This window comes from Carex rostrata, chromosome 15 (assembly GCF_964058835.1).
Source record: "Carex rostrata chromosome 15, lpCarRost1.2, whole genome shotgun sequence".
NCBI classification, from domain to species: domain Eukaryota; kingdom Viridiplantae; phylum Streptophyta; class Magnoliopsida; order Poales; family Cyperaceae; genus Carex; species Carex rostrata.
Window position 1 is genome coordinate 6,687,210 of NC_135932.1, and position 23,621 is coordinate 6,710,830.

Here is a 23,621-nt window from a genome sequence, read left to right on the forward strand (position 1 = left end):
CCGTCTACCCGCCAACCCGTACCCGCCTACCCGTACCCGTCTACCCGTACCCGTACCTGACCCGTTACAAAATTTGAATTTCAAAATTTTTTTGGCGGCACCCCTATAGAATTCAGATCCAGTGCAATACCTGACTGAGTAGAATGAGATCTGAGTCATCAATTTTAATTTGGCATGAATCTCAAAACGGACCCCTATATCTAAACTCCATCCGGGATATGTCCTTTAACTTGGCACGAATCTCAAAGCATAAAAATTCAGAAAAAAACAGAAAAGAAAAAAAAAAAAAAAAAAACCCGCCCGTACCCGTCAACCCGCAACGGGTACGGGTAATAAACAGGTAGGGTAGAGGTTTTGGAAAAACTACCCGTCTACCCGTTGCGGGTTGTACCCGTCTACCCGTTGCGGGTTGTACCCGTCTACCCGCCCTACCCGTTACCCCTAACGGGTTACCCGGAACGGGTCACGGGTAACCCGTTAGCAAACCACTGGTTCACTTGTACCCTTCACCGACTGTTCTATTAAAAAACAGTCAGTGTTGATGAGTTAACCAACACTTGTTGTTCAATGTTGCATACAACAACTACAAATGAAATATATAGGTTTAATTGCACATTTTAAATATATATGGCCGAGTTCTGAATAACCAAAACATTATAATCAGATAAGTGCGCTCTTTACTAATCAGCAGTAGTAGAGATGTTCTTTCTTTCTCTTTGCTTTCTCATGATCTCTCTGTGCTTGAGATTCGATTTTAGCATGTCACTATTGATGTGGAAATCGGGGAACAAACTCAAAACGCACCATTGAAGGAAGTGACCCATGGTAGGCATTGATATTCGATCATAACCAATGCACCGTATAGCGGCACGAGCATATGTGTCAGAATCTGGTAATGTAAGAGATGAACGTTTGTTTTTGAAAACTTCGGACGTCATCTTTGTTGAAACATACATGGGTATCTACATATTACACACCATTGCTGTCAGTATACAGTGACAACATTTCTTATGTATTTCCTTTTAATTCATTCATTCATTTATTATTTTGTGGGATGCTGATGCTTAATTGCTCATAATCGACAACAATGTTTTTTTTTTTTTAAAGTTAACTGTTTAACCTGGCATTGAACATCGATTCCTTGACTCCTGTATTCGACATATAGACTTTGCGAGAACTGAGCAACAAAGCTGAAAATTTAGATACTGTTAGTCCTGCTATTGACAAAGTAAACGGAAAACTATAATAAAAAAAAATTATAAGATAGATTGAAATTGAATCTGAACTACCTGTCAACAGGGACGGATCTAGTGTATACCACGAGGAAGGAGGCAGTTTAAAAAGTAATTTTGATTTAATTGGCCCGGATTAATTTGCCTCTCTCTGGAAATTAATTTTGCCTCCCTCCCATCTGTTGTTTTTAATATAATAAAGAATACTATTTTGTTGTTTTTTATTATGTAAGTATATATTTTTGTTATTTTTTATTATGTAAGAGAATATTAGTGTTGTTTTTTATCTACTACCCGATTAGTTAATGAGTTTGAATCCAATTCTTGTCTTACGACTCTCGCAGAAACCTGGATCTGCCCCTGCCCATCAAAAGATTAGAATGCAAAATAACAAGGGAAATAATCCACGTACGCTTTCGTGGCAGCATAAGTGGCATAGAGAGGATAAGAAGGGATAACGACTGACGACCCGGACCCAATATTCACTATAGCACCCTTCTTCCTCTTCAGCATCAATGGCAGCACTGTGTGTGTGATCTCTGCCACTGCCTCAAGGTTAACTCTTACCATCTTAATCCAGGAATCGATATCAGCCTCGTGGAAGTACATTGCATGTGGCTCGGCTGTGGCGGCGTTGTTGACGAGAACACCCACATCTAATCCATGTATAGCTTCCCTGAAAATGTTTTGGCTGTTAGATGATTTTGATGGACAGATTTGCTAAGTTAATTAAAATAAAAAAAGGGCAAAAGTAATGTCATAACAAATTGGAAGAGCTGATTGCTTTTAAAATGAACATCACCTGAATGATTTTTTTTTTTAATTTACATTGAAGGAGACTGAATTTGTTGCTTCCCCAAAAAAATAAATTAGGTAAGACTAACAAACAAAATTACTAAAAAATAATAAATACGTGTGAGCTACTTGGTTGGCTTTTATTATATTTTCCAAAGAGTCTAGTAATGCTAGTAAATTATTTTTTGGAACCTTTTTTATGCAATAACAAAAGCTTGGCTGTAATAAACTTCCATGCTCAATTTATTGCCATCCAAGTTCCATCAGACAAAAAGCAAAAAAAAAAAATTAACAAATAGACATTACAAATAAAACATAGTAGTACTGCATAGATTCCAAAAATGAAAAAACAATGGAAGTGGGTAATAATTGAAAAATCAAGGTAAAAAGGTGCCAGTTGCACCGAATCCATATCCTCTCAGGTATTGCAGAGGAATACCCTCACTTTATGGTTTGAGATTAAATCTCAACCGGTTTGGAATTTTGATCACCATGGGGGACAGTATTTTTGGGCTTTGAGATTCGTGCCAAGTTAAAAAGAACGGTCCAAATCTAGTAATTGTAAAATATTCCCTCATCAGGAATTGGAGAGGATGTGAATTCAGTTGCACCAACGCAACAAAACAAACTTTCAAACCAAAATTTTTGAGGCCTTTTGAATAACCTATGTATTGCTAACAAACTAATGAAAATTTTCTGACTGCACAATAATCTTAAGAAAATAAAACCGATATTAATTCTAGAGAATTTAAAGCACAACCTAAGGTTCTGAATTCCGCTTGCGAAATCACCGGAAAGATCAAAGAGCACAGTTTTGATCTTAATCGATTCATACTGCCCACAAATCTCCAACTTGACCTGTTCAAGCTTGTCAGTGTTACGGCCAACCAGGATCAAATTCATTCCGTCCTTGGCGAGTTCGAATGCGAGGGATTGACCGATGCCGGATGTCGGCCCAGTGACAATTGCCCATTTGCCATAGTGATGAAGGTTCTTCCCGGGGCGAAGAAGGAAAGTGTAGATGGAGTTCAGAAGGAAAACAGAGAGTCTTGTGAGAGAGAGAAGACCTAAGAGGAATACTAGGAGATACCATAAGGGTTGAGAGAGGATGAATTCAATGGAATTCATTTTTCTTTGCTTGTTCGCTTGTTAATTTCTCGTCTCTCCTATCTAGATTGCCAAAGTTGTGAATATTCAATTCGTATCCTTTGCATTAACTTAAAAAAAAAATCTTTAGAGTTAATGTATATGGACCGTCCGATCTGCTTTAAGATTCGTGTAGACTAAATCTATACTAATATTAGAAGGCTTCTGAATTATAAGATGTGGCCGGATTGAATCCTTTAAAATCAGACGGTCAAAATGCAAAAATGTTCTTTTGCAAAAAGAAAATAAATAATAATATCTACCTATCTTTGATGGCGGAGACTATTGACCACCACACCACAACCTATTTCTAAAGATTAACGTGTTAAAATGTTACACAACGAATAATTACAAAACCTATTTGTAAAGAAACTGCATACCATAAACCTTTACTTCTCAAATTAATTCCCAAATTTAATTTCTAAATTAATATAGAATTGTTAGAATGTGAAGAGTTAGAAGTGTTGAATTGCATATTTTGATTATTAATTTATTGTATTAAATTTTTATCGTGATTTTAATTTTCTAAGAAAAATACTTAATTGCTAAATAGAAAAAAATTCAACTCAATTTTTGGGTATTTGAATTATTATTTTAGATCTGAATCCAGTTGTTAAGGTTTTAACAATCTCACTCCTGTAGATTTTTTTTCTTTTTTGCAAGTTTTTAATTTGGACTCATAACATAATAAGAAATTAGATTTACCATAAAAAAATACGCCTATTTAAAGTCTGAATTTTTATTTACACTTCCGTTGAATTTCTTCTGCAAATTAATTATTTTGACTAAAATAAAATATTTTGATTACTTTTTAATTAATTCTAAATTAAATAAAATTGTTAGAATGTGGAAATTTAATAATTTAAGTTAGAAATAACTATAAGAAACCACAATAAATTTGAAACTTTTCAGAGAATGAAAAAATTGTTGTGGCTAAGTATATAACAGTATAAAATATTAAGAAACTGTATCAGTTTTACGGTTTCTTGCAAAAGAAAATGTATCTGCTGTTCTTCTAATCATTTTTCTGATTTTCAAAAATCATTTTTTTACTATTTCAAATATAAAATATTCTGAGCAGTGGTGACCCCAGTGGGAATCTTATTTGTATTTTTGTGTAATATTTTATAGAAAAGTGTGCAAGTAGTTGCTGTCTTTCCTGATATTTTTATTCATAAAAAAATTGAATTGAAACGTTCGAGAAAATATTTCAAACAAAATCATAGACGAATCGTGGACCGGATTACCGGCTCCCTTTTATTTGCCGAAACTTTTTTTATTTACCATTATAATAAATCAAAATTAAATAATTATCATCTGATTAGTCAGAATTTTATTTCTACTACCCTCACACATAAATCTCAATCAATTCACAGACTCCGTCGCACATAAATCTCAATCGATTCACAAACTATGCGCAAATTGGGTCTGCAAATGGATTAGGTGTGTGCGCAGACTGGATCTACGAATGGATTCGGTGCGCAGATTGGGCCTACGAACAGAATGAGATCCGTGCGCGGATGCAGTCTGTGAAAGTAGTAGAAATTAAATTATGACTAATCAGATGATAATCATTTAATTTCGATTTATCAGAGTGGTAACTAAAAAAAATCTTATTTGTATTGAAACCGCCGTAGTAATTTTTGCCGAATTTTTTTTAGATAGAACCTAACAAGTTAGAATTAAACTAACACTATTGTTTTAATCAAATCATAATTGTTACTACCTACACGCACTCAGTCCATGTATCAAATTAAACCAGTGCACGTACTGAGGAGACGCACCAGTGCGCACCATTTGCTAAAAAATTGAAAACCAAATTATATATACATATATTACATATACATATACATATATTATACATATACATATACATATACATATACATATATTATATTATATTAATTTTTCTTACGGCCATAAAAAATCCGGCATGAAAAATATTGATCCGGATTATTTGTAGCAGTCTTTCGAATAAATCAAATTATATAGTATTTCATCTATTTTTTAAAAAATATATTAAATATTTGTAATACTTCAATACAAAAAATAAATAAATTATAAATAAAAACTGAAAAATGAAAAAAAAAATTCTAAAAAAAAATTTTCGGAAAATTTTTTTTTCTAAAAAAAAAAAGAAATCCTATATCCAGAAAAAATTATTCCGGATTTAGGATTCAATTTCCGAAAAAAAATTTTCCGGAAATTGGTATTGAAACCGGAAATTTTTTTTTCCGGTTTGGATGGTCTTTGAAAAAAACAAACGGTTTGATTAGTTTTTTAAATTTATATATTTTTTTGAATATAAATAAAAAAATCGGTGTTTGGTTTGTACGCACTGCTCTTCCATTCCTGAATTTTATCATATCCATATTATATTCATGCGACAAGCTTTTGATTCTTTTATATTTGTACAAAGATTACCAACCAATCAATCAGTGTACACCTGTCAATTAAATCTTTGACTCAGTCCGTATCCTCTGTATTTTTACCTATACCAAAAAAAAAAAACAGAGACCGAATCCTCAGCCGACAGAAAATTCCTGCACCCAGAGTCATTGCAAGTGGGTCATTATTTAAAAACAGTAACAGTAGTTAAATCTTTTAACAGTAACCGGTTCCACCCCGCAGTAACTCTGGGAGCAGGAATTTTCTGCACCCCGGGGGGCAGAAAATCCGGTTCCAAAAAAAAAATGGTGCGCATACTCATACCAAATCAGTGTGCATCTCCAGTCTGAGCACTATTTTAATTTGATGTGCCGACTGAATATGCATGGGTGGTAGGAATTTAAATATGATTAAATGGGTAGTGTTGTTTAATTCGGATTTAATGGGTGCTAACTAAAAAAAAATTCAGTAATCTTTTGAATTTTTTTTTCCTTTAAAAACGCTTACGGATTGGCATTTGCTTTATTATTTTTTCGAGCCAAAAGTGTTTTCAAGAGACATTCTCATTTACTATTGTTCGTAACTTCATTTCCTTTCTTCAGCGAGTTTAATTTCAAAATTTTGTCAGAATAACTTTAAATGACTCATTTAAATAGTTGAAATCAATCTACTTTATGAATAATGTATTTATATATTAAATTTGTAAATTAATTTAGTATACAGTAAAGTGGTAAAAAAACATAAGATTTACAAGTTAATTATAATACGTTCATTTTTTATTTTTTTACCTCTTGATTTTAATTTAATTATAATATTTTATATTTGTTTCTTTTAGGGTACTTAAAAAAAATCGAAAATAATTGCATATAATTTTGGTTTTACATTGAATTACTTTCTAAACTGCATTTATCGAGCACTGTTCAAGGAATACAATTTGAGTATAAAAACACCAACATTTCATCTTCATCCGAAAAAACCACTGTTATTAAAACCGGACCGGACCGGACGGATAGACCAGAATAAACCGGACCCGGAAAGGACCGCATATGCATATAGACTGAAAGAAAATAAAAAAACTGGACGGTTTTCACAAAAATTAGTGAACCGGTTTGAGTTAGTTCCTTTGTTTTTAAAATTTTAAAATTTGAACCTTGCGTGAACTCCCAGGGTCATTTATTGCTTTTACCTTTCCAATAAAAAAGCAAAAAGCAACTAACATGGGTTAATCTGTGAACAACTTTATGTTGTCTTTTGTGTTGCTACAGGGTATCATCTTTCAAACAATTATGTGTTCTATAGTCGTCGTGACATTATTTTATAAAAAATAAAATTCAAACTGCACAAAATTTTTTAATATGGATCATTGACGAATTTTTGTATAAAAATAAATGAAGAATTTTTACGATGTTAATTTTTTAATTCTAAAATAAAGGTTTAAAACTGTAAAATCTCTTTGATATTTTTTTTATATAATATTAGAAATAAGCTCAATCGATATTAAGCTTCACAAAAATATATTTCTTACATTTTGATAGCATTAAATTTAGAGTTGGTTTTCACTTTCCTGTTTAGTGTTTTTTAAAATCTTCAATTATTAATAATAATAAAAATCAAGATGTTGTATATGAGAATGTATCTTACTAAATTAATTGGACAGATTTAGGTTCTATAAAGAAAAATTGAGAAAAAAATGTTAAAAGATACAAATTTGATTATTGAATGTCAATTTATTTAGCTTTAAAATTGAATTTTTAGTCATTTAGCTTTATTGGTGATTTTTTTATTCATTAGACAAATTAAACTTTTATTTGATGTATTAGTTTAAAATATACATTTTTATATCCTTGCACTTAGCTAAATTAATCAAGAGACAATACTTTCATTTTATTTGGACAATAACATGTCTATTTATTAATATATTTAGTATTATTAAAAAATCAGCAATTAAACCGGTTGAACCACTGGTCCGACCAGTGAACCATTGAACCGAAGCTTTAGCGGTTCGATGTCCGGTCCGGTTCTGATAACATTGGAAAAAACAATTAGCAATGCTACTAGGGGCAGTGTTCATCAATTCGGTTCGGTTCGGTTGAAATCGAACTGAATTAGGCAAACTAAAGTTATAATTCGGTTTTAAAAATAGAACCATATCGAACTGATTTAGCATTGCACCCGAACCAAAGTTTTATTTTGGTTTGTTCGGTTCAAACCGAAATATATTAATTTTTTTATTAAAAGCAATTGATTTATAATAAATCGAAGTATATTAAAAAAATAATCAGGTATTAAGAAATAAACCAAAATATTTAAAGCAATTGATTAAAAACTAAACTGAGGTATTAAGAAATATACCGGGGCGGTCCAGACCAAATTCATAATATATAAAAGTTCGGTCGGTTTGGTTATTTCGATTTTTAAAATTTTCAAACCAAACCGAACCAAAATTATAATTCGAAAGCAAATCGAATCAAACCATTAAACCAAAAAAATCGAACCGTTTGATCCAAACTAATTATGTTCGATTTAAAACCGACTAAACCGGACCCAATGAACACCCCTAGATACTACTACTGCAACAACAACAACACTGTTTTCGTCTAAATCAAAGCTCAAGCTCAAATCTTGTAGACGTACAGAAATATAAATTATAAGTAAAATCTACAAATTAAATTCCCCACTTCAAAATTTCAGTTTTAACTTTTAGCACAAAAGTATGAGAAACAAATTATAATTTACTCAAGCTCTGTGTTGCTCCCTTATTCATTTTTCAATAATGATGGTCTCAAAATATTAACCTTCCAAGATAGAGGATTTTTATCTATTTATTTTGGGACTCAGCCAGAAAAAGTGAGGTTTATGTTGAGGGAAAAAAAGAGTGTGTATGATGTCTATCGAATTTAAATTTTAGTTCAATTGGCTCCGTTTTTATTCGATTCATTTTAAGATCTGTGCACGTTTATTTTAATGTTTGTGTGCATCCGTTTCAATATTTGTACGAATGAAATGTGCACGTATTTTAAAACAAATCAGAGAGAAACAAAACTTATCGGACTTAAAATTTAAGTCCAATAGACATTAGACGCACTATTTTTCTCTTTTTTGTGTGGAAAAAATAGGTTCTAGCCCATATTTCATTGATCATTGCGGTTACAAAAGTTTTGTAGTTGCAAAATTAAGAAGATACATGTTGCTCAAACAGACTTGAGCTGAAGTAAAATAAATAAGCTAAAGAAAACACATAGAAATAGTAATATAAAGCATAATGAAAAATTAAATATAAAGAAGCGAAGGTGCTGGAATGTCAATCTTCTCCCGTTTGTTGATTTCGGCTGTGTAACAGTTGCTCAACTTTCTGTATCAACTGTTCATGGAACTTTGTTGTGTCTCTAAAGATGCGTGCACACCTCTCTCTCCAAATGACAAACATTGCTACAAGTAGAGATCCTCTTTCTTTTTTTGCCGTAGTTTTGCCACTATTTTTCTCCGAGTTGAGAGATCTTCAAAAAGTAACTTGGTTTGATAAAATTCTTAGAAAGAGTGAAATAGAATGAAGAAATGGAAAGTTGAGGTTGGTCTTCTACAGAATATTAGGGAATAGTGATTTTTAATAGAAATGTAAGCATTTGATTTGGAGAACAGTGATTTTTTTTTTTACAAGTTCGAGAAAGAACATAGCATGATTGCATGAGGGCAGCGTAAAAGGATGCGGAGCCGAAATTTATTTTCTACCATCTTAAAAAAAATCGAATAATTACGATTTTTTAAAGAAAAATATTTTCACCACGTGGGCATTTAAAACTGTGGATAAAAAATGGATATCAGCAGTTTCATTATTTTTCTACCATTTTAAAATGATAAAAATAAATTGAACAACTGCAATTCCTAAATTTTTTTTTATTTTCATCATGTTTTCAGTTTAAAATGCGGACCAAAAATAGGCATCCACAGTTTGAAGCTGCGGACCCATTTTTTTTTTCTTTTTTTCGACGGTGAAGGATTGACTGTTGTCTCTAGCAGTGTAAATCTTTAATAGATCATTAAATTATCTTGAAATTAGCATTCCCTTTGAAAGATGCGTTCTGACAAAAAAAAACAACAACAAAGAAATGGTGTTATGACAAAAAAATAGTCCGCAAATTCAAACTGTGATTGCCTAATTTAATTTGCAGTTTGAAGCTGTGAACATGGTGAAAATAGAATTATCATGAAATCGTAGTTACTCGGTTTATTATTTTAGAAGATGGTAAAAAAAAAAGAGTTTCGAGATGCGGAGAAAAGAAGCAAATCATTTGAGTCGTTTGGTTGTGATTTGCAGTGTTGCAAAATGCGGTATGCGGAAGGTATGCGGAAGGGCACCGCATACCGCATATACGGTATGCGGCCGCATATGCGGATTTTTATGCGGACTAATATATGCGGATTTTAAAATCAGAATTCATATATAATTTGTATCATTATATGCATAATCTCACAACAAAAATAAAAATACAAACATAAAAACACAAACAACATAATACAAACATATCAAAGAACATAAAATAACATAATACAAACATATCACAAGTCAATTATCACAACATAATACATAAATTTTATAGCATACAAACATATGTGGTTCTATGCGGCCGCATATGTGGAACCGCATATGCGGAACCGCATAGAACCGCATATGCGGAACCGCATATTAGACCGCATATGTTTTTTCCTATGCGGTTTCCAACCGCATACGCATATGCGGCCGCATATGCGCCGCATAGAACCGCATTTTGCAACACTGGTGATTTGTGAATACAAAGATAAAACAGAATTATTATTTGAGGAATCTACTTGCAATATTTATAAATTACAACATTTTACAAACATTTTAATTTTATAATTTTGAAAGTCCAGACAGTCGATCCATATTGTTTAACATAATCTTTACATTAAAATGTGCTTGGATATCAAAATTTATATATTTTTTTTGAATTTTTTACTATTTATTAAGTATTTTACAAAACTGCTATTTTTATTAGTCCATAATTATCAAAAAATAATAATTTTAATATTTAATAAATAGTTATAAAATTAAAAAAATATAAATTTTGATCTCCAAGAATATTTTAATATAGAGATCATATTAAACAATTTGAATCAACTGTTTAAACTTTTACAATTACAAAATCAAATTGTTGTAAAATATTGTAACTTACTAGTAGATCTCTCCTCTTATTATTTTTATTTTTATCCGACAAAAATAGCATCATATTTGGGAGGAATTTCTTTATAAGCAATCACGTCTATAAACAAAATATTATTACTAACCAAGGTTCTAAATAGCGTTTATCGCGTTATAGTGGGAAGCCGAAAAAAAAGCTATAACGAATAGCGTTGCTATAGCGAAAGGTATGCCACATAGCGTTTTTTTATTTTTATAAAAATTATATCATATATTTGAACTAAATATCAACATTATCTAAGTCTCGTATAACAATAAATAACATCAAATTGATTAAAAAATTATAATATTCATATTGAACCAATACAAAGTCCAAATTGTGACTCAAAATATCCATAGTAATACTAATATCATAAACTATTGATCTTTTTCTATTTAAAATATATTCAGCATTATGACATAATCTATCTTTTTTCTATTTAAATTTCAAAATAACCTAGACATCAAGGCATAATTAATTATCTTAATCTATTCAAAATATTAAAACTACCATATAGTAAGTATCATTTTGATACTTCAAGAAATATCTTAATATATTCAATCTGAGCCTTTATTTAAAGTCCATATAAATTGAAAAGAAAAATAAAAAAACAGCTCATGTTGCATAGCGCGCTGTAGCTTCCTTATTTGATTTCGTTTGGGGTTTAGGGTTTAGGGTTGTCCAATCTGAGCCTTTATTTAAAACCCATATAAATTGAAAAGAAAGAAAGAAAAAAAAAACAGCTCATGTTGCATAGCGCGCGCTATTTGCGCTACACGCTATGCGCTATAGCGGACCACTATAGCGCCCATAACTCAAATAGTGCGTTTTGATACTATAGCGCAGTGTTTAGGGTCCAAAAACGCTATAGCGCGCTATTTAGAACACTGTTACTAACAATCAAGAGACTAACTTATTTTAATCCATAGTTCAATAAGGACGTAATTTTTTTTCACCTTTTAAAATTTTCTTTTTCTAGTATTTTTGTTGTGATTTTTTATCATTGTTTTATATTTGAGTGTAACAAAACCCACGATAAAAAGTTATTGCCCTTGAAGGCTTAAACTCTTATTTTTTTTTTTTCCGTCAATTTTGTTCTAATCTATTTTATTTATTTATAGGTCAAGTACTATATTATAAAAAAAAAGCTAGTCCCAAGGTCACACTAGTCCGTATCCCCTAAAGTAACCTAACTTTTGGATTTTGAATCAGGACCGTCCGATTGGATTCTGTCGCTTCGGATCACTTCAGAATTCGGATTCGTTACTTGAGATGTGTGCGCTCCACTTCGGATGGATTATCACGGATTAGAATCGGACGGTTTGGATCCAAAACCCAAAAGTTAGGTTACTTCAGTGGATCTCAACTCAGGTGACACAGAGAAGCTGTATAAAAAAAAAAAGGGCGCCCGATCGCCGCTTCGGAGAAAGAAGTCACTCGCGCCGCCTCTTCCCTAGGAAGCCCGACCGCTCGCCGCTTCGGAGAAAGAAGCCACTCGCGCCTCCGGAGAAAGAAGCCACTCGCGTCGCCGCTTCAATACTAATGGCGAACACGGATTGTTTTCCGGTTTATGTCGAGACCTCGCTCGACACTTGTCTCGCTGTGGCCGTCTCTTCGGATGACACTGTTGCATCTTTAAAGAGTACGATTTCACCTCTCAATCTCTATTCATTTTTAAATTTCGATCTTATTTCTGATTTTTGTATTACTTATTGACGCTAGGATTGTTTAGTTCTAAGGACTTGTAGCTCCTCATGCATTAGCAGTTGTTTTACATTTTTTTGGGTCTTATATTAGCTAAATCATTGTATGAGCTAAGCCTGTATCATGATCCTTATTGTACCATTATCATACCAGCACTTTATATAGTTTTACTTGTATATGTAATGTGACTAAATGTCATCACCTTTGGATTCAGTTACTTTCGATTAATTGTATCCTTCATTGTTATTATTTCGTTGAGTTGCTGTACAATCAATCTATCTATCTGTTGTTTCCGATAATTATTTTTGAACTAAAGTGTTATATTTTATCAGGAATAATTGTGGCCGAGCATCCGGTTGCCTTCCCAGTTATTGGAGAGATCATTGTACGAGCTGTTAAGGTAGTTTTTATAATTATTTACCTAAGTTATGATTGCAATCAATTTTTTCTGAGTATGACTAGACACTAGAATTGGCATTGCAGACTGATATGAAAGGTGTTATGTTCAACTTATCAGACTCCATGCCAGTTTCTACTCTACACAATCATGGGAATATTTTGTGCTACGTAGAAGCAGTGACGACAAATCATGAGAGGAATCTAAGAAATGGGAGGGTTGATGAGGAATTAAAGGTACCAATGGGAGGCAGAATTGAAGATTTGATGGTAGATAATGTGTCTCACATTGATGAAGAAATTTTGGATGACCCGCTTCATAACCTGGCTGAGGCTGCTGCTTGTGTGCTGAAGAAAACTGAGAAGAAAAGGCACAGGAAAAATAAACCCTTTGAAGATACTTCTATGAGGTTATCCGAATTTAGAAAAAGGGAAGATGAAGGATTTGAAGGAAATTGTGTTAAGAAGGAACCAGGTATAATAACTAGAAGAAGAAACATGATGTTTTCAAATTTGTGCACTGTTCAGTAATTCATTTCATTATGTCTCTTTACTGATCTTTATATGAAAGGTGTTCTGTGGATAGCATATATAAAAGACCTATATTACCCTGTGTATATCTCAAAAGGAAATAAGTTAAAAAAACTGATATTCAGAATTGCTATAGATGGATTGATTTAATTTTGTTGTTTTTTTAATAGAATTAGAAGCTTTCCCTGTAAAAGTAGACCGAGAATGCTAATTTGTTTGTATATGCTCATTTCTGTTTAGTAATTGAAAATCAGTTTGAAGTGAGTTCCTTTTTTGAGTTCAGGTCACACGACTTCAAAACAGAAAAGAAAAGTAAATGTTCAGGCCAGCAATCCAGCTGATTCCAATTTAATAAATTTTTGTGGTGAAAATCAAAGTGCTAATGGTGGCAAAATTAAAAGGGAAGAATCTGGGAAAGGCGAACAGATTTGTATAGAGGATGGGGGTTTGGCAGATAAATCTGACAAGAGGAAAAGACGAAAGAACGCAAAGGTACCGGAACCAGCTAATGATGCAGTCGGAGCGGTTGATGAATTTCACAATATGAAAGAAGTAGCTCATGAGGCCGGGTTAGATAAAGGTAGAGATCTATCTGTGAAGAATTTGGGACATGATTTTGCGTCTCCACAAATTCCAGGTAAATATTGTTCTGAAGTAGAATTGCTTTCCAGTGTTGGGTCAATTGTGGAGTCGTTTCTGCCTCTTTTTGTAGTCTAGGTCCATTTTGTTGCAAGTTACACTTCTTTTTCAAATTTGCCTGTATTTTCTTGATATGCCAAAGTCCTTTGTTAATGGTAATGAAAAATGGTACTTTGACAGTTGGGTATTGGTTTCTTCCAGTTTGCAATTTTCCCAACCACTGTCAACTGTTAATCCTACTTAACATTTAGTTACGCTGTATCCAGCAAATTCTATTCATTTCTCTATTTGCACTGATGTGTGAATTGTGCTACTCACCTTGATTCCTCCAATTTGGCTTTGATTTTCCTGAGTTATGCTATTGATCACAATTTGAACCAAAAAATAAATAATAGTTGATCTGTGACTCTGAAAAAACTGCATCTTTTATTGGTTTCTGTAGTTAATGCAAATTTGATGGAGAAAAATATTTCAAATCTGGTTGAGCATACACCAAATGAAGAACTTTTTTCATCTACAATCCACCCGTATCCAAATGAGGGAGCAGGTAAGCCCAAGTGTAATGCTCAGGCTGAAGGAGATTCTGTTTTTAATGATCAACCTGTTACTAATGAAATTTCTGATCAAGGAAATACTAACCGAGGAACAGCAGAAAATGGAGATCCAGCTAAAGCGCCCAACCAAAGTGGTACAAACTATGGTATAACTGAATCATTGGAGGAAAACGCTAGAAAAGATGACACAGAGAAGGTTCAGCCTACAAAAGAGGTGACTCAAATGATTGATGCAGTTTTGGGCAGTGCTGCTTGTGAGAAGAAAAAGCGTAAGAAAACAAAAGGCTTCTCTTCTGATGTTCCATCTGAGGCCCTACCCATCAGAGAGCATGAACCTCAAGTAGAAGACAACACTCAAATTTCGGTGGAGAAAGATTCCAAAGTGCCAGTGAAACCAGGTGATTACAAGGGCTTTGAAAACAAGAAACACTTAGGAGTAATGTCTATTCTATACTGATCAGCCCCCCTATAGATAATTAACTCTAGTTCACTACTTGATGCACTGTACCTTTCTCTTGGTTTTTGTTTTTAAAGAAAAAATCATTTGTACAGGATTTGGGGGGCAGGGGGTGGTTGGGTTTTTCCTAAGCTGTTTGGGCAGCTATACAGAAACATTACTGGTTATGATGCTGTAATATTACTGATAATATAACCTATTGAGGTACTAGTCTAATTAGGGCATTAATTATTAACAGGTCTGTAAGAAAAGTAATGAGCTAAAATGCGGTCCATTTTTTTTTTTCTGAAGGTTGGATGGTGCAGAGGCAACCAACAGTTTCATTCAATTAAATATAACCTATACAGTTACAAAGAACCATAAAAAAAAACCTATACAGTTACAAAGGGAAAAAAACAGAAAAAAAATGAAACTGTGAGCATTTTGCTTCGTTGTGTGCTGAACAATTGTTAGCTCCATTGTGATCCTTTCAGATATGTATGTTAAATTATCTATTTTGACAAACTGTAGGCAGCACTGCTGAGATACCAAATCCAACTCCATCTCTGCACTTTATAAGCAGAGAAGAGCCAGAAGGAAATTCTAGAGCTGACAAACACATTGGGTCAAAAAATCAACCTCAAAATGATCAAAATGCAGTGGCCAATGACATGGAGGAATGCAGGAAAGAGGATGCTAACAAAAATGTTTCAAAAGACTATGCTCATGTTGTGGGTGGAGATCCTGGAGTTGTTTCTCGAGAGAAGAAAAAGCGCAAGAAAACCAAAGATGCCTTTACGGAAGTGTTGACCCATGAGCCGTCTTCTAGAGAGAATGAATCTTGTAAAGAGAAAGCAAGAAACTTGGTTTTGGAGAAAGAAACAAGCGAGGTCGGAGCTGCCAGTTTTGGAAACAGTGCAGGTAACCAGACGATTTAGATCTCATTAATAACTTTATGTACTAGGAAATCATGCATGCAAACCGTAGATGTCTTGTCCATGATGAGATTCAGGGGCTAGGGTGATTGATTGTTACTGACTGTTCTGAATATTGCTTATTAAGGGGTATTTGTATGCCAATTATTTACTCTCATAAAATGTAAGGATGCATGGGCAAATCTGAAGGCTATAAATCATATCATGTAACGTACTTGTGAAATAACATGTGTGCAAAACTTAGCAAGTTCCATGTATTCAGATATTCCAAAATGCAGGTTCTCTTATCTTTTCCAGCACAACATGTTCAAATGTATCTTTTCTTTTAGTTGCACATACCGCCTCTCTCTGTTTGCATTCCTACAGTCAGCCCTTACTGGTAATGAAATGGCCCCTTCCAGAGTAACTACTGGTTTCTCCAAATTTGAAAGGTGGCCCTTTATTAATAACACCGTTCAAGTTTTTGTACAGTTATGAGCACTTAAATATCCAATCCAGCCTTAATTTTTCCTCAATTGGGCAGTTAATAACATACTTTATCAAATAGAAAGAACAGTTGATCGGTTGCTACCGAAAAGGTATGAAAATGGAAATCATAACTCTGCTACTGAATACGAATCTTTGACTATTAAAACTTTATTTTCTTAATTGTTGATGCAAATTTGACAGCTGAAGCAGTGAAGGAGAGATCTAGGAAGAAGCGTACGAAAACGAAGGCTTCCTCTTCGGACATGCCACATGAGCTTCCGCCAATTGGAGAGGATGATTCTGAAAAAGCAGATGACAAAGTGCATAAGAGCAATCAAATTGCAGAGAAACAGAGAGATTCCGAGATACCACAAAAATCAGGTATTGCCATTGGGGCTTTTGAAAAAAAAAGCAAAAATTAAAGGATCATTTGTCATCCACTGATCAGGCCGCACCAGCTAATAATGCAAAGAGAAACAATACAATGATATCTACTCACCTTTTTTTAATTATATCTTGTTTTATGTTTTGGGTGAGGCGGGGGTTCTCGGCTTTGTTTTTTTTCTACAAGTACATTACCCCTCATTGGATGTTAAGATATGTCAATATTGGTTCTCAATATGAAAACTGCACTGTTTGGCTGAAGTTTGATGAACCAGAATTGATAGTATGGCCTTATTTCCTTATTTCTTAATAGGCTATCCTCCATGAAATGCTATTATCTTTTTCAAGTTGCTGTAGGTGGTGCAGCCGAAGCAGACAATTCAGTTCCATGTCAGCCTGATAGTAAGGAAGATTCAGGAAAAGTCATTGAGGTTATAAAGGAGACGGATAACGTGACAGGTGGGGATCCTGGAGTTTTTTCTCTAGAGAAGAGAAGGCGTAAGAAAAAGAAGGCTGCCTCTATTGAAGGGTTAGCCCATGAGGCTATGGAGAATGAATCTGGTCAAGAAAAGGGGAATGACCTCATTTTGGAGAAAGAAATAATTAAGGAGGTTGTAGATACAGGTCTGATCAACATTGCAGGTAAGCATGGGAATGAGGAGGTTTCAATCTCATTAAATAAGTTTACTGTGCATCGATGACCACAGAAACTTCCTTTTTTTTAACATATGCTCAAGTAATGTAGTGTAGTACTGCATATGTAAGTTTATAGTTTATGTTTGCCAGAATTGACCGTAATGTGGTGCTGCTTATGTAAGTTTGTATGCAAAATTATCATTTCAGAAAAGGCAAGTCAGCAGGGGCCAGTATGTAATATCCAGGGTATTGGGTCTGCTTACAGTGAACTCTCTAGGATATTTCAAATCTTGGTGTATTCTGTAGGTCCTGTTTGGCACCAACTGGAATAGGTAAGGAATAGACAATTGTGCGGCCTTGAAAATTTCACACTTTGACCTTCCCTATGGAATTGTCTATTCCATCTAATTGGAATAGATGAGGGGCATGAGTGCAAAAGTAAGAGGTTTGACTGCCAGATTCTGGCCCAATTCCACAAGTTACACAATTCCATTGAATTCCAATTATGTATTGCACCTATTCCCACACCATTCCGCAACAATTTCTTTATTCCATGCCACCAAACCAGCCATCTGAGATGAGCTATGGAAATTGGATCTGGACATCTAGTGCATATGAAATCTTGTTTAAACTTTAAGCATTACCTCACAAAGCATATGAAATCTTTTTTTTCAGAGTCTTTCTGACTTTTTTTTTCTGATAATATTAAGCAGGAAGTGATCCTGGAGTTGTTTCTGTAGAAAAAAAAAGGCACAAGAAAACTAAGGCTGCCACTACTGGCGGGTTGGGCCAGAAGCCTATCACTGAAGAGATTGGATCTTGTAAAGAGAGCAGAAGTAATCTTAATCTGGGGAAAGAAATAAGCCAGAAAATGGGAAATGCTATAAACAGTACGGGTAGGCATTGGTGAAAATTTTCAATATAATTGAAATAAGCTTAACTTTTGTTTTCTTTTGGCAACAATGGAAAAGTTTGTATGTATCTGGAAATTTAGAGTATTTCATACGTGGAACTAGCTAATATTGATATACTCAAAATCTAAGTTGTACAAGGAATCTAGTGAGCCTTATTTGCTCCTACCAACTAAGACTGTTTAAAAAAATAATAATGTTGGCAAGGAGTTGTAAGCAAAAAAAAAAAAAAATCAGAGAAAAGTGGGGTAAAATTTGTAATAATGATATCCAGGATATAAGAGTCATCTTCTGCAATGGCCTAGTTAAACTTCATATTAGCTAAATTAAAGCTAATCTGTAGGTGTATTCATATCAGATAAAATAAAGCTACATCTGTGAACACATTGGATTTCAAATTGTGTTTAGACTCTGAACTTGACGTTGAAACACTAATTCACTCCTGCAGATATCATTGAATTCTTCTGAGGTATTTATCCTTTTTAGATTACATGTAACAGGTGGAAACAAGGCTGCCAATACAGATGTGCCGCCCCAGGAGCTGTCTGCAGTAGGGAATGATTCTTCAAAGGAGGGAGAGAGCAATCTCATGCCAGAGAAAGAAGCAAGCAAAGAGAAAGAAGCAAGCAAGGAGGCTGATGATGCTCGTTTTACAAACAATGAAATTGGAAGTAGAGAAACCTTTGTTTTGGAAAGAAACCAAACACTGGATTCAAATATGGTAGAAGATTCAGTTGGTGATAGCAAGAAAAAGAAAAAAAGAAAACAAGAGGCAACAAACTTGGGAACTCAAGCTACAATTGATGGGGCAGCAGATGAAGCAAATGGTTCTGTTAAAAACTCTGTGCCCCAAACAGATGCAAGTGGGAAGAAAAAGCCCAAAACTAAGATTAAGAAGTCTTTAAAAGAAGATAGTGTACCAGGTGACCTGACCTTTGTTGACAAGAAATCTAGCAAAGGCAAGTCCAAAGCGAAAGGAGTCCCTGATAAGCACAGTGATGCCTCTCTAATTGATGAAACAACTCAAAATGCACCTAATACACCAGAGAAGGTGCAAAAATCTGGGGACAATTCTTGGGCTGAGAATCGAAACAAAGAAGCCTTTACTGAAGATGTCCGAGCTAAAGGCTCTGAAGTTCTACATGCTCCCACCACAGAAAAGATAAACTTCCATGATTACTTCCTCCCTAAAGGCTCTGACCAACCTGCTGATGCAACACGTGCTCCCCTTAAAGAGACAAAAGAAAGCAAGAAAATTCAAAACAACTTGTTTTCAAAAGATGGCACCAGTGCTTCAGCTGATACCAGAGTATCTGAGAAAACCAAGAAACTTATTGATAAACTTCAAACCACAGAAAAGCCGGTGAAGATTTCCAAAGAGCATAATCCGAGTGAAAATTCTAATGACAAGTCGAGAGCTTGTACTAGTATGGATGATGGTGTATCAAAAAGAGATGAAAACATGAAGCGTTTACTCTCTGACATGGCAGTCATGAGTGATGTCAGCACTGAGGATGAGGAAGAGGTGAGGAGTCAACCGAGGAAGCTAATGGTTGCAGTCCGGAAGGTTGCAAGCAAGACCATTGGTGAAAAAATGGATGCTTCCAGAAAAACCTCAACTGTTTTCTCCTCTGGCGGTCATCATGATGACGTGGCAAGTGACACTTCAACTAGAGATGAAAGCAAGAGTGTAAAACGGGGTTTGCCAATTCCTGGAAAAGAGAATGGGGGAGGTATTTTATTTTCGTATTTGATGTTATTATACCAACCAATCACTGTTGTTGTGTTTATGTTTCAGTAATGCTATATGTTTAGTTTTTTTCCTAAAATCATCAATGAACCTTAAAATTTGATTGTAAATCAGGAACCAAACACAAAATAAACTGAACACTGATCCTGAGCTGAAAATCGTGCTTTTACATAACTGCGGGTATGACTGGTATTGTATGCCCTTTTGATTCTTATGACAACCCTATTAATGGCACTTATCGTCTTAGCCTCGTTTCCTTTTTGGGTTAATAATTCCTACCTTTAATATTTTTTATCCAGCTATGATGTCACCCAGTTCTAGTCGGAAGGATGAGCGAGTTGCAGATGATGACGTGCCTATGTCACAGTAGGTTCAAGTGAACTTGATTCTCTCACTAGTTTCTCACAGGATTGACATTCTGGGTATTCAGATTAAGTGTGTTTGTGTGTGTGTGTAGCAGTTGGTTTTTACTCGTATGGTATTCCACAGGACCAGCTTATGTAGAACAGATTTCCAAACAAAGTTAACAGTTTGTATTTTTCTCTTAAGTGGTATTCTACTTTGAAGTTTGAACAAAACAAAACACTCATTTAGTCTCTTCTTTAATGGTTTTGGGTAGGAAGACCCTATCTGAAGTATGATAGATCCGGGATTTGTGTACAACACTTTTTGGTGATCCCTTTAATTCAAGGGTACAATGTTTGCATCACCTAAGTTTACAGTAGACGACTAACAGTATTTGAGTGTGCTTGGAGGTACCAAATGTGTGGCAGATCTTATTCCTTCTGATTTCTGAAAACTAAAATAGTGACCTATTACTGTTGTTGGTGGATTGCTATTCTTTCTTATTAATCATTTACTTAGTATATGCTTCTACCCTTGCATCTACTGTCTAAATTATCACAGGTAATGAGTTCCTTTTTTGTTATTAATTAGAGAATCAACCAGGACAAAGAAGGTGAATTTAAGCTCGATTTTGAGAAGTTCAAGCAGCTTCAAGAAGGCCAAAATTTCTGCGTCGCAATCACAAGCCGAGGATAGTGAATTTATTGACGTGGTCTTTATGACTTAACCGGGCTTTGGTTCTTAGATATACAATGAGAGGTCCCTGGCTTGCTTGCAGTAATTTTGTTTTGCCTAGCAGTAGTACTGATAGAAATTATAACATATATATCTTAATTTCCTATTCACCACGCAAGTCATTTGGTTGCAACAATACTGCCTCTTTGTATCCTAGTGAGAAAATACTTTATTCTGTTTTTGTAAAATTTATTGTGGTTCAAATCCTTGCGAGAAGCAACTTTGTTTGTAGGGATGCATATTTGGTACTAAAATGCTTAATTTGTTGCATAAAAACAAGAACTGCATTATCAGTGAAGGTCTCCAAAGAAAAAATGACTTTTTATTACCAAATAGTAGACTGAATATTTTTTTCCGAAGTCTTAATTGGAATCGGCTGACAAGTTCAGGTTCTCTGCTAGATAGATTAGATAAAAAAATAGTCCCACCAATGGCCTAATAATAATTATTATTTTTTTATCTGAGTTCATACACTTCGTTTGTGTCAAGTATATCATCTGTTCTCTTTCCTCATGCAGGCCAAAGAAATTGCTTCAACCTGACCTCAAATTCTCTTATTATTAGCATGTAATTTTTCAAGTCATAGTCTCAATATACTTGTTTTTATTCAGTGGCTTAAACAATATAATACAAAACAGCATAAAATATATATGCATTTACACAATTAATGTACTTTGTGAAAAAGTTGAAAATAATAGAATATTTAGTAGTACTAATGAAAAGAGTATCAATCTTCTCTCCTAAAAATGGGAATATCATCATTAAGAGTTTTTATTCTTCAGCGTATTCGGTTATCTTCTATTCAATTTATGTGATCATTTTACAAAATTCTATTGAACTTGTGCTATTGTGTGTAAAGACCTTGGCATTTTAGCCATGCATGCTCCCTCTCCCATTAAAGAAGGGAGATTAACGAGTTAAAAAAGGTTACAAAGTACCAAGTACGAGTTATTTTGGATGATTACTTTCTTCCAATATTTTAAATTAAGGTAAAACCATATTTTATATTATAATTTATACCCATTTCGGCAGATAAGTTTTTTCTTTCCTATTAATTCTGGAGGGACATGCTAAAAGATTGTGGTCTTTTTGGTTATTTTAAGCAAAACATTGCGTGGGGATATATATGTGAGCGATGCGAAAGCAAGAAATAGGTTTTGCTCCGTAGGTCATGTCGTCATGAAATTCATATCAATCCAACTTTATGCATGACCCCAACAAAGATATTATGAGCAACTATCCATCGATGGCGGAGCCCCGTGGCCGTGATACATTACCGCTGCTGGTGAATTTTTTTCATAAACCATAATTGAAAAATGGATTCTTAGGGAACCAATATGATTACAACTTTTTTTTCAAAAACCATAAGAACCGTGGGAACCTCACGGTCTGGCATTTTTTTTTTTTCCAGACCGTGTGCTTCTCACGGTCTTGACAAATTTTTTTTTTTTTTTTTTTTAAAAAAACAGATTTTTTTTTCAGACCGTAGGGTTCCCACGGTCTCAATTTTTTTATTTTTATTTTTATAAAACAGAATTTTTTTTAATTTTTTGTATTAAAATATTAGAAATGTTGAATATGTTTCTTTGAAAATAGATGAAATACAATATAATTTGATTTATTAGAAATACTGCAATAAATAACCCGGATCAATATTTTTCAGGTCGGATTTTTCGCGGCTGTAAGAAAAATTAATATATTTATTTATGTGTTATTAGAAAAAAATAAAAATGCTTAGATTCTGAGTTATTGATCCCGGTTCAAAAGTCATTTCTAGGTAATCTATAAAATATTGTGATCTTTCTAGTAAATTTAATTTATGAAAAGTTGTATATATTTTTGAAAATAATAATAACTTTTAAGTTATTTAATAATTGTTATTCAAAAAGAATTCTCAAAATAGATATAACTTTTTATAAATTAAATGTCCTAGAGGGATCACAATATTTTCTGGATTACCTAGAAGTGACTTTTGAACCGGGATCAATAACTCAGAATCTAAGCATTTTTATTTTTTTCTAATAACACATAAATAAATATATTAATTTTTCTTACAGCCGCAAAAAATCCGACCTGAAAAATATTGATCCGGGTTATTTATTGCAGTATTTCTAATAAATCAAATTATATTGTATTTCATCTATTTTCAAAGAAACATATTCAACATTTCTAATATTTTAATACAAAAAATTAAAAAAAATTCTGTTTTATAAAAAAAAAAAAAAAAAAAAAAAATTTGGCAAGACCGTGAGAAGCACACGGTCTGGAAAAAAAAAATGCCAGACCGTGACGTTCCCACGGTTCTTATGGTTTTTGAAAAAAAAGTTGTAATCATATTGGTTCCCTAAGAATCCATTTTTCAATTATGGTTTATGAAAAAAATTCGCTGCTGGTTTAAAATTTGTCAGAACAATATGCTTTCTTATTATTATTATTTT

General features: G+C 33.6%; 2 protein-coding genes across 9 annotated transcripts; one reads left to right on the top strand and one right to left on the bottom strand.

The window, feature by feature from the left end:
* Positions 1-568: 568 nt before the first annotated feature.
* LOC144566856 (very-long-chain 3-oxoacyl-CoA reductase 1-like) lies at positions 569-3,197 on the bottom strand. The gene is made up of 4 exons (XM_078316894.1): positions 2,788-3,197; positions 1,645-1,908; positions 1,121-1,190; positions 569-962 (listed from the first exon to the last, which is right to left on the bottom strand). Exons 1-4 carry the CDS (start codon positions 3,153-3,155, stop codon positions 681-683), a joined length of 984 nt encoding a protein of 327 aa, XP_078173020.1. The 5' UTR covers positions 3,156-3,197; the 3' UTR covers positions 569-680.
* An 8,983-nt stretch (positions 3,198-12,180) lies between these two features.
* On the top strand, positions 12,181-21,392 carry LOC144566230 (uncharacterized). Of its 8 annotated transcripts, XM_078316194.1 has the most exons (13): positions 12,181-12,401; positions 12,796-12,863; positions 12,947-13,334; positions 13,674-14,027; positions 14,472-14,576; positions 14,658-14,981; positions 15,551-15,940; positions 16,624-16,803; positions 17,155-17,448; positions 18,153-18,338; positions 18,854-20,086; positions 20,403-20,469; positions 21,040-21,392. In XM_078316194.1, the coding sequence occupies exons 1-13, from the start codon at positions 12,302-12,304 to the stop codon at positions 21,173-21,175; spliced, it is 3,825 nt and encodes a 1,274-aa protein (XP_078172320.1). In that variant the 5' UTR covers positions 12,181-12,301; the 3' UTR covers positions 21,176-21,392. The 8 variants fall into 8 exon arrangements, 7 of the variants coding, with proteins under 7 accessions (XP_078172320.1, XP_078172321.1, XP_078172316.1 ...); XR_013515161.1 differs by having other exon boundaries at positions 14,472-14,981; positions 20,403-20,525; positions 21,040-21,180; XM_078316195.1 differs by having other exon boundaries at positions 14,472-14,981; positions 20,403-20,479; positions 21,059-21,392.
* The last annotated feature ends 2,229 nt before the right edge of the window (positions 21,393-23,621 follow it).

Bases quoted from the DNA above. Each gene is read 5' to 3' on its own strand.
- LOC144566230 (XM_078316190.1), top strand. From the start codon at position 12,302: ATGGCGAACACGGATTGTTTTCCGGTTTATGTCGAGACCTCGCTCGAC. The intron at 12,864-12,946 runs GTAGTTTTTATA...TTGGCATTGCAG, and splicing joins TCATTGTACGAGCTGTTAAG to ACTGATATGAAAGGTGTTAT. The intron at 14,028-14,471 runs GTAAATATTGTT...TGGTTTCTGTAG, and splicing joins TGCGTCTCCACAAATTCCAG to TTAATGCAAATTTGATGGAG.
- LOC144566856 (XM_078316894.1), bottom strand. From the start codon at position 3,155: ATGAATTCCATTGAATTCATCCTCTCTCAACCCTTATGGTATCTCCTA. The intron at 1,191-1,644 runs GTACGTGGATTA...CTAAATTTTCAG, and splicing joins ACTTATGCTGCCACGAAAGC to CTTTGTTGCTCAGTTCTCGC. The intron at 963-1,120 runs GTTAAACAGTTA...TGTAATATGTAG, and splicing joins GAATCGATGTTCAATGCCAG to ATACCCATGTATGTTTCAAC.